General features: G+C 39.8%; 1 protein-coding gene across 1 annotated transcript in view; it reads right to left on the bottom strand.

Annotated features, from left to right (window-relative positions):
- The window catches only part of LOC126299444 (thioredoxin reductase 1, cytoplasmic-like), a 79,156-nt gene that overhangs the window by 25,984 nt on the left and 38,563 nt on the right, over nt 1-14,609 (bottom strand). The window contains exon 5 of the mRNA XM_049991347.1: nt 5,064-5,206. Within this exon, the coding sequence (XP_049847304.1) occupies nt 5,064-5,206 (143 nt within the window). The remainder of the gene's footprint in view (nt 1-5,063; nt 5,207-14,609) is intronic.

The following is a 14,609-nucleotide window of genomic DNA, read 5'->3' as shown; positions in this document are numbered from 1 at the left end:
CAACACATTCTCCAGATCTCTCACCAATTGAAAATGTCTGGTAATTGGGGGCCAAGCAACTGGCTCGTCACAATACGACAGTCACTACTCTTGATGAACTGTGGTATTGTGTTGAAGATACATGGGCAGCTGTACTTGTACACGCCATCCAAGCTCTGTTTGACTCAATGTCCAGGAAGTTATTACGGCCAGAGGTGGTTGTTCTGGGTACTGATTTCTCAGGATCTATGCACCCAAATTGCGTGAAAATGTAATCACGTGTTAGTTCTAGTATAATATATTTGACCAATGAATACCCGTTTATCATCTGCATTTCTTCTTGGTGTAGTAACTTTAATGGCCAGTAGTGCACATTCAGTCAGTGTCCAGGGTGGACTCAAGAGGTAATCGTATGCCACAGAGACTGCAAGCTGTTTGACATTGAGGGCCATGCACATTTGTCTGACCCAACACTGCTATCAGCTTTGACTACAGCCAATTGCAATCGGCACCTGTGCCCTTACCTCTGGCTTAGACCCCCAGATCAAACAATGAAGTGCCTCCAAAAAGAACTCTCAGCTTCTCCCTGCGTCTCCTGCACTGAGGAATTACCTGCACGTCTGCATCCTTACTCACACACAAGTGGGTGAAGGTTTATAGTTCAGAAATCAAGGTGATGGAAATGCTCCCTGTTGGCAAAGGAACACTCATGCTGTGGACATGTTGACACCTCCACTGCCCCCACAGCCCTTTACCGGGTCTTTTGCCAGGATAAGCCTTTAGTCAATAGTCTCAAATCCACTTATAGACAGTGCTATCTCTCGACTTTCCTGACTCACTGACCCTATGCTTCTATTTCAGATGGAGGGGTTTAATATCCCCACCAGTGGTCAAGAATGACAGTGGAAGCATTACAGTTAGAGACAGTCAGGTGCCACCAGACATGTGACTACCGGGTCTCTGCTAGCAAAGCTTGGTTCTAGGTGAACGGTCACACCCAGTACAGTATATTATGTTACAAGAGCTCAGTTAAATCTCACGTAGCTGCTTTGGGCACTAACTTTCTGGCTTATGTTCCTGATGTTTATACAGTGCTCCACTCACGACAACGCTGGCTTTGTTCACAGATAACACAGTCATGTCAGGCATCGGCACTTAACATACCTCCAAAAATCATTAAGAAAGTGCACATCCATGAGGTTTAAGCCGGTATGAGTGAAGATGGCTCTTTTTTAATTAAAGTCTTTAAGGAATAGAGTGGTTCATGGTATGGGTTCCTGTCGTCATGTCCTAGCTCATGAACCACAGGCAACGTTTGAGTGGCCAAGTAAGTGGTCCCGACAGCCGGGATACCAGTTACTTTGGAATAAGGCTGGGCATCTCTGACATATTCTGAGGAGTGGTCACCTTTGTGCTCATACAGCAAAGACTACCAAATCCACCGGTTAGTCCCTCAACCGTTAGGGATAAAACACAACGGGACTCCGGGCAAGTAAGGCTAGCAACCTGCTTCCCTGGTACTTTAAATATGATGCTGGCAACAATCAGAGCAAAACGCCTCGGACCTTTGGAGGTGACGGAGTCCCACCTCTAACTGACAAACCAGGGACTCCTACGATATGACTTTGAAAAGAAATAGTAATGAGATGGGGAGCTATTAATATCATCGGGGGCTACTCTGGGAAGAAGGTAGAGCTGGCAGAGACTGCAAGTAAGATGGGGCTGGACGTTTTAGCTGTTAGTGACATTCGGGTAAGGGGTGAGAAAGGAGAGGAAGTGGGAGAATACAAGGTCTACCTGTCAGGAGTCAAAGCAGGAATAGCACAATGAGGTGTAGGGCTTTACATCAGGAAAGAAATGGAACCCAGCGTAGTTGCAATAAAGTATGTAAACGAATGACTGATGTGGATAGATTTGACAGTGTCTAGCAAGAAAATTGGGATTGTGTCAGTATATTCTCATTGTGAAGGGACAGATCAAGATAAGGTGGATACTTTTTATGAGGCACTCAGTGATGTAGTTGTTAGAGTAAAGGACAAGGACAGTGTTCTGCTGATGGGTGATTTTAACGCCAGGATTGGAAATCGAACAGAAGGGTATGAAAAGGTTATGGGTAAATTTGGAGAGGATATGGAGGCCAACAGGAACGGGAAACAACGCTTGGATTTCTGTGCCAGTATGGGCTTAGTAATCACAAACTCCTTTTTTTAAACATAAGAACATTCACCGGTATACTTGGGAAGGCAGGGGAACCAGATCTGTCATTGACTATATAATAACAGATCAGGAGTTCAGGAAGGCTGTGAGGGACACACATGTATTCAGGAGATTCTTTGATGACACTGATCATTATTTAATATGCAGTGAAATTGGGATTGTGAGGCCGAAAGTGCAGGAGGTCAGGTCCATATGTAGGAGCATAAGAGTGGAGAAACTTCAGGATAAGTAAATCAGGCACAAGTACATAACAGCGATCTCAGAAAGGTACCAGTTAGTTGAATGTAGTCAATTAGAGTCATTGGAAAAGGAATGGACAAGGTACAGGGACACAGTACTAGAAGTGGCTAAAGAATGTCTCAGAACAATAGTGTGTAAAAGTAGGATGAAGCAAACAGCTTGGTGGAATGACACAGTCAAGGCAGCCTGTAAAAGGAAAAAGAAGGCGTATCAAAAATGGCTACATACTAGAACTCAGGTAGACAGAGAAAGTTATGTTGAAGAAAGAAACAAAGCCAAACAGATAATTGCAGCATCCAAGATGAAATCTTGGGAAGACTTTGAAAACAGGTTGGAGACTATGGGTCACGCTGCCGGAAAACCATTCTGAAGTGTAATTAGCAGTCTTGGAAAGGGAGGTAAGAAGGAAATGACAAGTATTTTGGACAGGTCAGGAAAACTGCTGGTGAATCCTGTGGATGCCTTGGGCAGATGGTGGGAATATTTTGAAGAACTGCTGATTGTAGGTGAAAATACGATCAGTAATGTTTCACATTTCGAGGTAGAATGGGACAGGAATGATGATGGAAATAGCATCACACTTGAGTAAGTGGAGAAAATGGTCAATAGATTGCAATGCAATAAAGCAGCTAGGGTGGATGAAATTAAGTCGGAACTCATCAAATACAGTGGAATGTCGAGTCTTAAATGGCTACACAGGATAATTGAAATGGCCTGGGAGTCGGGACAGGTTCTATCAGACTGGACAAAAGCAGTAATCACACCAATCTTTAAACATGGAAACAGAGAAGATTGTAATAACTACAGGGGTATCTCTAATCAGCGTTGTGGGTAAAATCTTCTCAGGTATTGTTGAAAGGAAAGTGCGAGTATTAGTCGAGGACCAATTGGATGAAAATCCGTGCAGGTTTAGGCCTCTTAGAGGTTGTCAGGACCAGATCTTTAGCTTACGGCAAATAATGGAGAAGTGTTATGAGTGGAACAGGGAATTGTATCTATGCTTTATAGATCTAGAAAAGGCATATGACCGGGTTCCTAGGAGGAAGTTATTGTCTGTTCTACGAAATTATGGAATAGGAGGCAAACTTTTGCAAGCAATTAAAGGTCTTTACATGGATAGTCAGGCAGCAGTTAGAGTTGACAGTCAATTGAGTTCATGGTTCAGAGTAGTTTCAGGGTTAAGACAAGGCTGCAACCTGTCTTCACTGTTGTTCATATTATTTATGGATCATATGTTGAAAACAATAGACTGGCTGGGTGAGATTAAGATATGTGAACACAAAATACGCAGTCTTGCATATGCGGATGACTTAGTTGTGATGGCAGATTCGATTGAAAGTTTGCGAAGTAATATTTCAGAGGTAGATCAGAAATGTAAGAACTATGGTATGAAGATTAGCATCTCCAAAACTAAAGTAATGTCAGTGGGAAAGAAATATAAACGGATTGAGTGCCAAATAGGAGGAACAAAGTTAGAACAGGTGGACGGTTTCAAGTACTTAGGATGCATATTCTCACAGGATGGCAACATAGTGAAAGAACTGGAAGCGAGGTGTAGCAAAGCTAATGCAGTGAGCGCTCAGCTACGATCTACTCTCTTCTGCAAGAAGAGAAGTCAGTACCAAGACTAAGTTATCTGTGCACCATTCAATCTTTCGACCAACTTTGTTGTATGGGAGCGAAAGCTGGGTGGATTCAGGTTACCTTATCAACAAGGTTGAGGTTACGGTTATGAAAGTAGCTACGATGATTGCAGGTACTAGTAGATGGGAAGAATGGCAGGAGGGTGTCCACAATGAGGAAATCAAAGAAAAACTGGGAAAGAACTCTATAGATGCAGCAGTCAGGATGAACAGGCTTAGATGGTGGGGTCATGTTACACGCATGGGAGAAGCAAGGTTACCCAAGAGACTCATGGGTTCAGCAGTAAAGGGTAGGAGGAGTCGGGGCAGACCAAGGAGAAGGTACCTAGATTTGGTTAAGAATGATTTTGAAGTAATAGGTTTAACATCAGAAGAGGGACCAATGTTAGCACTGAATAGGGGATCCTGGAGGAATTTTATAAGGGGGCTATGCTCCAGACTGAACGCTGAGAGGCATAATCAGTCTTAAATGCCACCATGACAGCACACTAGTGCACCACATGCTGTAAATGAAGTTCCTGTTTGAGGAGCCTCAGGTCAAGACACTTCTTCCAACATTCCAAACACATTATTTGGGTGCATGCAATTTCCTCCTGCCTCAACAGTGAAAGAACCCATCTCTGGCTGTCATTGAGTGTTCAGGAACAACGTTATTTGTTTATGATGTCTACTAAAAGGGTCTCCCAAAAGCAGTCAACCACAAAGCCTACATCAATTGGTTTTAATGGATGGAATAGCATTTAGAACACCAGGGTGAGTTTCTTTTTTCACATACGGTTTCTAAAGATGAACAGTCACATAACAGTTTCTCAACTTTCAGAGTGAACCTTATACAAAACATATGAAGATACTAAGCTATATGGATAAGTGATTTATATAAAATTCTGGATATGTTTCTTTCTATATTCAAAGTTTCACAACAATATTAAGGTAGATTCATGAAGTACAGGAAATAAGATGCAAAGTGAAAATAAGCAATTTTACCTTGATACGATGAGCATCCTCAAATTCAGCAAACGCATTATGATATGTGATTTTATTAGTTCTTAATTCTTTTCGATAGTTAAAATTCAGAGACTTGATGTAGTTCTGGACTTCTTCCACGAGTTTTCCCCAATCGTGGGTTACTGCAAAAACAACACATACCACTGAAGTCATAAAATTTTAAAAGTAATTAGAGCCTCTGTAATGATACATTTCTTCTACTAGTTCATGAAAATAATTGTTACTCAAAGGAAATGTGATTGATTAACAGCTGTTTTGATGAGATAAAACATGTTTCCATATCCAGGGCCAAACTTATTAACCAATAAACCTCACATATGTAAAATTACAGAGTTCAACAACATTGTAAATGAATGCACTTATTCCTGGCCATAGAAAAGTTTTAAATGATTTCCATTAGAGACTAATGTATTTTAACACTGGGTATTAAGAACCTTAATACACTATAGCCACAATGCAAACTGATACAATGCAGGCTTTTATAGCTGTAATTATTTTCTTGCTATTCCCACTTTCAGACTAGACGCTGGTTTACGGTATCATTTTCTGATTAATGAATGCTTCATCTCTTTTAGTGGGATGTATCATCACAGGCTAGTAGGTTGAATATTCAGTCTGATGTTTACTGCTTTAAAAAAATTTGCAGTTAAAAATGAAACAAATAGCTGAAATGTACATTTGTTTAGGTACAACAGTTCAAATATTCTCCATGGTCCAAATTTCCATTTTTCAGGCCCATCTACGTCAGAGTAAATACCTGACTTCATAAATTCTGACAATGTCTTCTGTTGTAGATGGTTAACACTATACTGAAGAACAGCACAACTGGCAGCTGGAGGGGCAAGTATAGAAGTAACCCTCTCTACCTTTTTTTCAGACTTCCCCAACTAGTGTTCTCATTTCACACTTCAGTTGTCACATGCTGGAAGCCCTTGGACCGTGCTCATCGAGTTGACCCTGGCGAACTATTGCCCAGCCATGCTGTCAGCAGCTTGAACCCAGCACAGTGTTGCCACATTAATACTGTTAACAATAGGGGTTCATTTAGTAGTCTTTACTTTCTACAATGATTCTTGGATAGCATCTGTTGTGGAAATGGGACTGACAACAGTGTGCACTTATCACAAACCAAGCCACACTACAACAAAGGCTTCACTTTGGCACTTGGAACAAAGGGAAGACGAGTGGTAGGAGAACTAATCTGATTCTCCTAGCCACAAGTTATTGCTGCTCCGGAATATAGACAGAAAATTATGACAAAGACCGCAGTCTAAGTTTCAAAATCTAGATATAATTAAGAACATAAATGTAAGTCAAGTTGATTAATTTCTCCATTTCCTTAGAAAGCTTACACTTAATACATTTTATTGCAAAACATTTTTACAAAGGGGAAAAACCACAGATGTTTAAAACCATTTTAAAACAAACCTCACAGGCCTACAGGCTTGTGGCGCAACTGGTATAAAATTTTCAGACAGCTGGATTTTTTTCCCCCCCTCTCCATTCGTGACCATCAACGGCACAATATTCTGGTATAGCCTCCAGCATGTTCAAGTTTATGGATTAAGACAGGGACATGAGTGGGGGAGGCAGAGGGAATAGATTACTGAACAGCACAATTGTTAAAGCATAGGCAGATATTTTTCAGTCACCACCACCACTATTAGGTTACTTACATTTCTGTCACAAAACACTCAGCGCAATTGTGAGGGACTTCAAAAAGTAATTTAGACATTATTATGAGAGGCCAAGTAACTTTTACTGAATGCTGCACTTCACTTCAAAGTGACACAGATACACGACACTATTTTTCAACCTATTCACCAAATCTCTGTAAAAAATGCTTAGAACATTCATTTCCTCCACAATACAAGCCCACTTCATTGTCACTAAGCCACTTGAGAGCTGTTGTCTCATTGTTCTCATCATTGGAAAATTTATTTCCCTCCAAATGTTCTTTCAGTTTGCCAGAAAGATGGAAATCACCAGAAATATGGAAATCACATGGTGCAAGTTTAGACCTTCTGATCAACATTACCCACATCTCTGCTGTCATGAACAAATTGTTGACACCCTTTCACCACTGCTGTACTTGACATGGCATATGGTTCATACACTGCCAGCATTTTCAGTGAATCAGCATGCAATTTAGATGTTTTGCCCACAAGAATTTTACTGTTCCACATACTTTGGAGCACATTTCCATTTGCAATGCTATTTCACTCACACACTGAGATGCACCAGTTTATTTGTACCACAGCAGAACTGTCAGCAGGAAACCTGGAATATGTACTCTCTTCTGGCAACGTGCCACTCTTCTTGTGCAATGGCCTTGGTGCGAGACGATATGCGTAACTTACTTTCTGAAGTCCCTACACATAAAGACCATGCTAGGACACATACTACTGGACAAAAGAAATAGCAACATAACTACACAACTTTGATTTCAGCCTAAAACAACTACAAACAGACATCCAATCATATTTTGTGAAGCTAAAGTTAATTTAGGCACAACAGACTGTAAATCAGAAAATCCAGTAAAGAGATGCTTGTACGATTTACGAGGCATTGCTGACAACAATAAGTTTATGACAACACCAATCCTATACCATAACTATTTACTTCGTGCCACCAGGCAAACAGATGAGTCTAGGAAAGGTGACTTCTTATCTGGATACAAAAGGAGGGCTAAATCATCATTTGGTTTAGCACTGATCTTATGAGCTACAGTGACCATAAGATGATAAAATACTGTATTATTGGTATGCTGCTTGATCCAGTAAACTTTGTTAAACAGAAGAACCATATAAATTTAGTTGTCGGGGATCTGTTTTTTCCATTGCTTCCATGCAGTCGCTGTGGTTATCCAATATGTAATCATCTTGTTCAGTGTGTTTTCCCTTGACTATGCTATTTTTCTTACGTTTATCTGTTCCAAAAGCCATATTTATATCATTGCTGAATACTTATGTTATCTTTAGTACTTGGTTGAGTTGTTGATTTGTTGCTGCCAGTAGTTTTAGATCATCCATGTATAGCAAATGTGTGATTTTGTGTTGGTATGTTCCAGTAATATTGTATCCATAATTTGTATTATTTAGCAAGTTGGATAGTGGGTTCAGAGCAAGGCAGAACCAGAAAGGACTTTATGAGTCTTCTTGGTATATTCTACGCTTAATCTGTATTGGCTGTGATGTGATATTATTTGAATTTGTTTGGATATTAAGTGTGGTTTTCCAGTTTAACATTACTATGTTTAGGAACTGTATCAATTTAGGATCTACTGTGTATACTTCCAATATTTGTAGTAACCATGAGTGGGGTACACTATCAAAAGCTTTTTGGTAATCAATGTATGCATAGTGTAGTGACCTTTGTTTAGTTTTAGCTTGATATGTCATCTCTGCATCTATTATCAGTTGCTCTTTACATCCTTGTGCTCCTTTACAACAGCCTTTTTGTTCTTTATTTATAATTTTGTTCTGTGTTGTATGTGTCATTAATTTCTGTGTAATGACTGAAGTTAATATTTTGTATATTGTTGGTAGGTATGTTATGGGGTGATATTTTGCTGGATTTGCTGTGTCTGCTTGATCTTTAGGTTTCAGATAAGTTATTCCATGTGTAAGTATCAGGGAATGTTTATGGGTCTGCAATGTAACCGTTAAATAATTTAGTTAGATGTGAATGTGTTGAGGTGAACTTCTTTAGCCAGAAATTTGCTATTTTGTCTTTTCCAGGGGCTTTCCAATTGTGCGTAGAATTAATTGCTCAGGTGACTTCATGTTGCAAAATTATCACTTCATGCATTTGTGGTATCATCTTGTATGTGTCTGTTTCTGCTTGTAGCCACCGTGCATGCCTGGTATGTTGTACCGGGTTTGACCGTATGTTGCTCCAGAAGTGTTCAATGCGTGTTATATTTGGTGGGTTGTCTATTTTAATGTGTGTGTTATCTATTGTCTGATAAAATTTCTTTTGGTTTGTGTTGAATGTCTGGTTTTGTTTCCTTCTATTTTCACTTTTTTGTATCTTCTACGTCGTTTGGCCAATGCTTGTAATTTCTGCTTCTTTTCATCTAATTGCTCTATCGCTTCTTGTTGTGAGATTTTACCTAACCTTTTTCGTTCTTTGTCTGATATTTCATTTCTTATAAATTTTGTTAGCTGTCCGATGTCTTTTCTCAGTTTTTCTATTCTGATCTGCAGCCTGTATTGCCATGCTGGTTTTGTGGGTTTCTTCTGTGTGTGGGTTTGTTCTGATCTCTGCCTAGTGTGTATATTTAGTGTACTGAGTGCTCCTATATAAACCAGTAGGTGTATTTTCATTTATTTTCTTGTGTATAATTGTGTTGATAATAATTGTTGTTGTTTCGACTTGGGGTTATTTGGTGGTCTATGCAAGAATGGTCTAATGTCTGTATTTGTGTCTTTGTATTCTATATATGTTAGCTGAAATTTTTCTTCTATATCTAACATGTGTGTCACTTCATGTTCTATTTGTGCTTGTGCTGGTGGCTGTTTAAGATTTCATTGATTGTTTAATTGATGCGTGGTGTTCTTTGTTTGTTCGCTCTAGGATGTTTGAGTCCATTACTAAATTTTCTTCTTCTTCTGACTGCACATTATTTTGTTCCTGTATTTGTTGTACTTGTTGTTTGATGTTTTCTAATTCTGACCGGGGTATCCCGTTATTTTTATTATTACAAGGATCTGATCAGCTAGTCGTCGTTCTGTTAAAAATTTTAATTCTGAGTATCTGGTAATAAATTCTGTGTATACTTGTGATCTGTATCCAGTTGTGTTGGTTCCTAAGTTTGTTGCTTGGTAATAACAGAACATGAGGTGTCTAAACTTCATCTGACCACCTCATGCTCTGTCTGTTTTCCTTCTAGAGTGGTTGCAGGAAGCAAAACACCTCTATTTGGATTTAAACCATTTTCCGTGTGGCTAGCGGTGTCGTTACCATTGTGGACGGGCATAGGGTTCAAGCGTCGTCCCCGACCGTGACAGCGCTCGTCCGAGGCTCCATTAGTTCTGTCCTGAACCAGCTAATCACACTAAAAGGGGGGGGGGGGGGGTTTAGCTCTATTAGTGGTTTGTTCTTTTCGTCTCCTTTTATGACTGGCAGAACATACCGAAGGCCTATTCTTTTCCCGGGCCTCCACGGTTTTGTTGTTGTTGTTGTTGTTATTTCGCGACTGTGTGGCAGTCAATACTAATAAAGATGCAGAGGGCAGTAACTTTGGGCCAGAGCTGCATGGAAAATAGTCCCACTACTACTCCCTTCCTGCTGGTGTCAAAGGTGTTGGGAGTCATTCCACAGCATTCCCATCCCCTGTTGGGAAGCCAACAGTGAGTAAGAAAACATGCTACGAGTAATGATAGGCAAGATTAATGTGCAATAACAAACTTCTGACATTGAGGTATGTGGATAGTCCTGAGCAAAAAATTTTAATTGAACAACCTACTTATGCTAGTAAAATGAAAATTGTTCAGTCCTTTGGGGAGGTGTAAACTGCACTACACTAAAAATATTCACCTCATTGTTACCAGAATAGGTGAGTAGTTGAATACATAAATACTGAACATAACAACTGGATTACTAAAGCCCATCTCTCCTCTGTTTCATAAAAATAAAACAGTCTTGACATAAAATTACACTTAATTAAACAAGCATTAGCTGCATGAATGTATTATAATTTTTTTACACAGCTAGATGTGGTGGACGGTGAGTAATAAAATAAATAAATAAATAAATAAATAAATAAATAATGGCAAAAGCCAGATAATTCTAAAGCACATTAAAAATCTCAGTCTTAATCTTAACACTATATGGAAGCCTAAGCCTGATGCTTCCCAAAATTTTAAAATAGGTGCTACACTTTTCCATTTATCATCTAAAATACAGGGCAAACCCAGAAACAGAGGGTTCCCTCTCATAATCAGACAAAACACATAGTTGAAGTATGTTGCACAGAACACGATACTTCACAACTTTCACACAAGATATGATCATTGCAGTGGAGAAAACTGTGTGTCCGTGGGCACTGTCCTATCCTCGACCTAGGATCCACTTCCTTTCAGTAGTGTAGCTGGCAAGAGCTTCAACACGGTCAGGTTGTCAATTTAACTTCCAGCAGCTTCTTTTTTTTAAATGATACATAATCCTCCTACTCACCAGCCAGGTTATAGCATGCTCAGGAATGTTACAGTGTGCGGTCTTACTTCTTCACAGAAGTATCCTTGGCCTAGTCATTGACTGTGTCGCTCCCCTGTATCCTGGTACCCAGTAGAGTAACACCACTTTGCCTTGGTTTTTTATCTGTTGAATAGTGTCTTGGATGTTCCGAGTAACTTTTTTCTGTTGGACACCTTTATTGCACCGTTGTTATGGCACAGACTGGGTGGCGCTTATGGCACATTTCTGTCCAGTTTTGTCATACTAGCACGAAATTCAAGCCAGGTCATGTCGGAGCAGCAATTCACATACTAGGCTTAGTTCCAAGGCACATAACTGATTATCTGCACTGAATGTTTAATAAATGTTTTACAAGGTTTTTTTACAATACTGAGAACCTTATCCACATTCACAGCTTTCTAATAATTTCAGTCACTCTAAATTCATATGGAAAGCTTAATTAGAGATTCTATTTAATGTTATAAATGACTGGTGAAATAGATCTACGAACCACAGAAGTACCCCCAGCAGGGAGGTGCAAAATAGTTGGCACAGTTCATGAGACAGTCTACAGTTAGTCTTGACACGAGCAGCATGTTCATGCTATGAGTGATTACTTCAGATTGTAAAAGGCGAACTGAAGTACATACCAGCCTTGGGAAACATTTGTAAAAAGACAGTTCATGAATAGCTTCAATGCAAACATCATGCACGGACAACAAATGGATATTTTCTACAATACAAATCAACTGAAACTTGAATTCAGCCTTTGGAAATTGTTGGACCTAGTCTTTGTCTAGTATCCTGACAGGCAACACTTGTGTTCTGTGTATAGCCCTTAAGTTCATGTAAAATTGAATTAATGTTTGAACTTGCTGCAGAAAATGTTTATGTACTGCGTAAGTCCTTTTCTACAGCCAAGTGGTCAGTGCAGATGACTGTCATTCAAAGGACCTGGATTCAATTCCTGGTAATGTCAGGAGTTTTTCCTCAGTGGGAAGACTCCATCGGGGTCCACCCAGTCTCATGATGCCAAATGAGGAGCTACTTAAATGAGAATGAGCGGCTCAAGGGTCTGTAACACCAACAACAACCATGAGAGTGGTGTGTGGACCACCCTGCCCCCGTACCACATCCAAATGACACCATTGGCAAGGCAGTTGGTCTGTTTGAATGGCCCATCTGTAGGCAGAGCGGCGGAGCTCATTAATAGCAAACACAATCATCATGTAACGGTCTTCCTAAGCAGAGCTATTTACGTCCATTACCACAGGCTTTCTGATTCTCTGGTATGCACATTGAGCTCCATTTAAGAATTATCCTTGTCCAATGCAAGAAATTTCTCTTTATTGTTTTTGAGTCTTGTTTGCCCAGTGCGCGGTTACCTCTACCTACAAGGATTTCTTGTATCTGAGAAGGAGGTGTGGATTGAGATGGACACTGGACACACTGTTGTTATTTGATGTGATTCTGCACCAGATGATTTTTCTTCACATGATGTTAGCCAGTCTATGTGGCCGAGTGGTTCTAGGTGCTTCAGTCTGGAACCGCACGACCTTTCTAAGTTCTAGGGGACTGATGACTTCTGATGTTAAGTCCCATAGTGCTCAGAGCCATCTGAACAATTTCACATGATGTTAGTATTTGATTTACTAGGGAAGGTCTCCTAAATACCTCACTGGCAACTGTGGGCATTGCTTTGAAGGTAGATGTGTAGGCATAAGTAATATTTGTGGAAATTTTACCTTTGTAACAGTCAACTTCAAGATAAAAAACAATATGGTAAACACTGGGGACTACACTGCTTTACATGAGCAAATTTCCCTTGCCCGAGTCCCATGAAGGTAAACGCTTTATGGGTGTGCAAATCAAGATACTGTTAGTGCAATGACTGCTTGCTACGAGTGCTGCTACTGGCTTAATTGTGTACTGAATGTGAATTGTGACTGCACGGCTGTCGAGTCGCAAATGCGGTTTCCTGCATGCTCAAAACAGCAGCAGTTCTGTACACTTGATACATGGCTTTAAATGGCAGCAATTTTAGTAGCTCTATCAGAATCTCTGCTCAAACTTAATATGGAAACAGTTTATTCACAGAAAATAATGATATAGAAGAAAATCCTACTTGGACGACATTGAGAGGGAAGCACATTTTATTGGTTTCCATCCACAATGGATGGTAATAGAGTAACTGGCAAAAATGGGAGGGGATGTGTATGACATCTGCAGCTCATCCATATTTTTCATGGGTTGCTTTGCCTTCAAATTCAATTGTGTCAATTTTTTAACAATGAATGGGGTTCAAGATGTAGAGTCTATCTTAAAACATATAAATCACCCTTTAATGTATAACATAGACTTGCAAAAAGTAAGATCACCACCTGCTGTTTTTCCAATTCTCAATTTTTTTTCCATTTTCATGAGGATGTTCACATCTGATATTCATTTTCATTCTCACTCCCCCTCCAATTCTGATGTTGGGACATACACAAAATCTTTTTCATGTTACAACACCTATGCTAAAATTGAAATATTCTCTTTGTATGTTATTTTTAAGGCAGGTGATAGCCCACTGAGACATCATTATTCTATTTCATTGCCTTCACATAAATTCCCAGTAGGTCCCTCAAAACTTCCCTAGATCTAAAATTGGGACATTTTTCCAAATGATTCATTATCTATCTTTAAGAGCATTCAAGACCATTAGTATCCTGTTATGGTTCTCAAGACCTTTCAAAAAGTTTGCTCTTGATAACAATCCTGTCTTGCTGTAGTAAATGAGCCTGTAGTCCACAGATAATATTGTGGGGAAGGCGAGCCAAAGGTTGCGTTTCATTGGCAGGACACTTAGAAGATGCAACAAGTCCACTAAAGAGACAGCTTACACTACACTCGTTCATCCTCTGTTACAATATTTCTGCACGGTGTGGGATCCTTACCAGGTGGGATTGACGGAGGACATTGAAAGAGTAAAAAAAACTCTCTTCCGAATGCCAAAATATTTTGTTGAGCCCAACCTACATACGTAGGAATGATCATCAAAATAAAATAAGAGAAATCAGAGCTCTAACAGAAAGGTTTAGGTGTTTGTTTTTCTCGCGCGCTGTTCGGGAGTGGAATGGTAGAGAGAGAGTATGATTGGGGTTCGATGAACCCTCTTCCAAGCACTTAAATGTGAATTGCAGAGTAATCATGTAGATGTATTTAATTTTGGTTTTACATATCACGGTATCTGAGTAGAAAAAGTCAAATACATGCACACTCAGGCAGAGTTTTGTAAACCTTGTCAAGTCTACAACAACAAGAACAACTGGTGGAACAGATGTCCCACAGGTCCCCCCTCCC

The sequence above is a fragment of the Schistocerca gregaria genome, chromosome X (assembly GCF_023897955.1).
Source record: "Schistocerca gregaria isolate iqSchGreg1 chromosome X, iqSchGreg1.2, whole genome shotgun sequence".
Classification (NCBI taxonomy): Eukaryota; Metazoa; Arthropoda; class Insecta; order Orthoptera; family Acrididae; genus Schistocerca; species Schistocerca gregaria.
The sequence above is the reverse complement of the archived record's forward strand: the minus strand, read 5'-3'. Positions and strand labels throughout refer to the sequence as shown.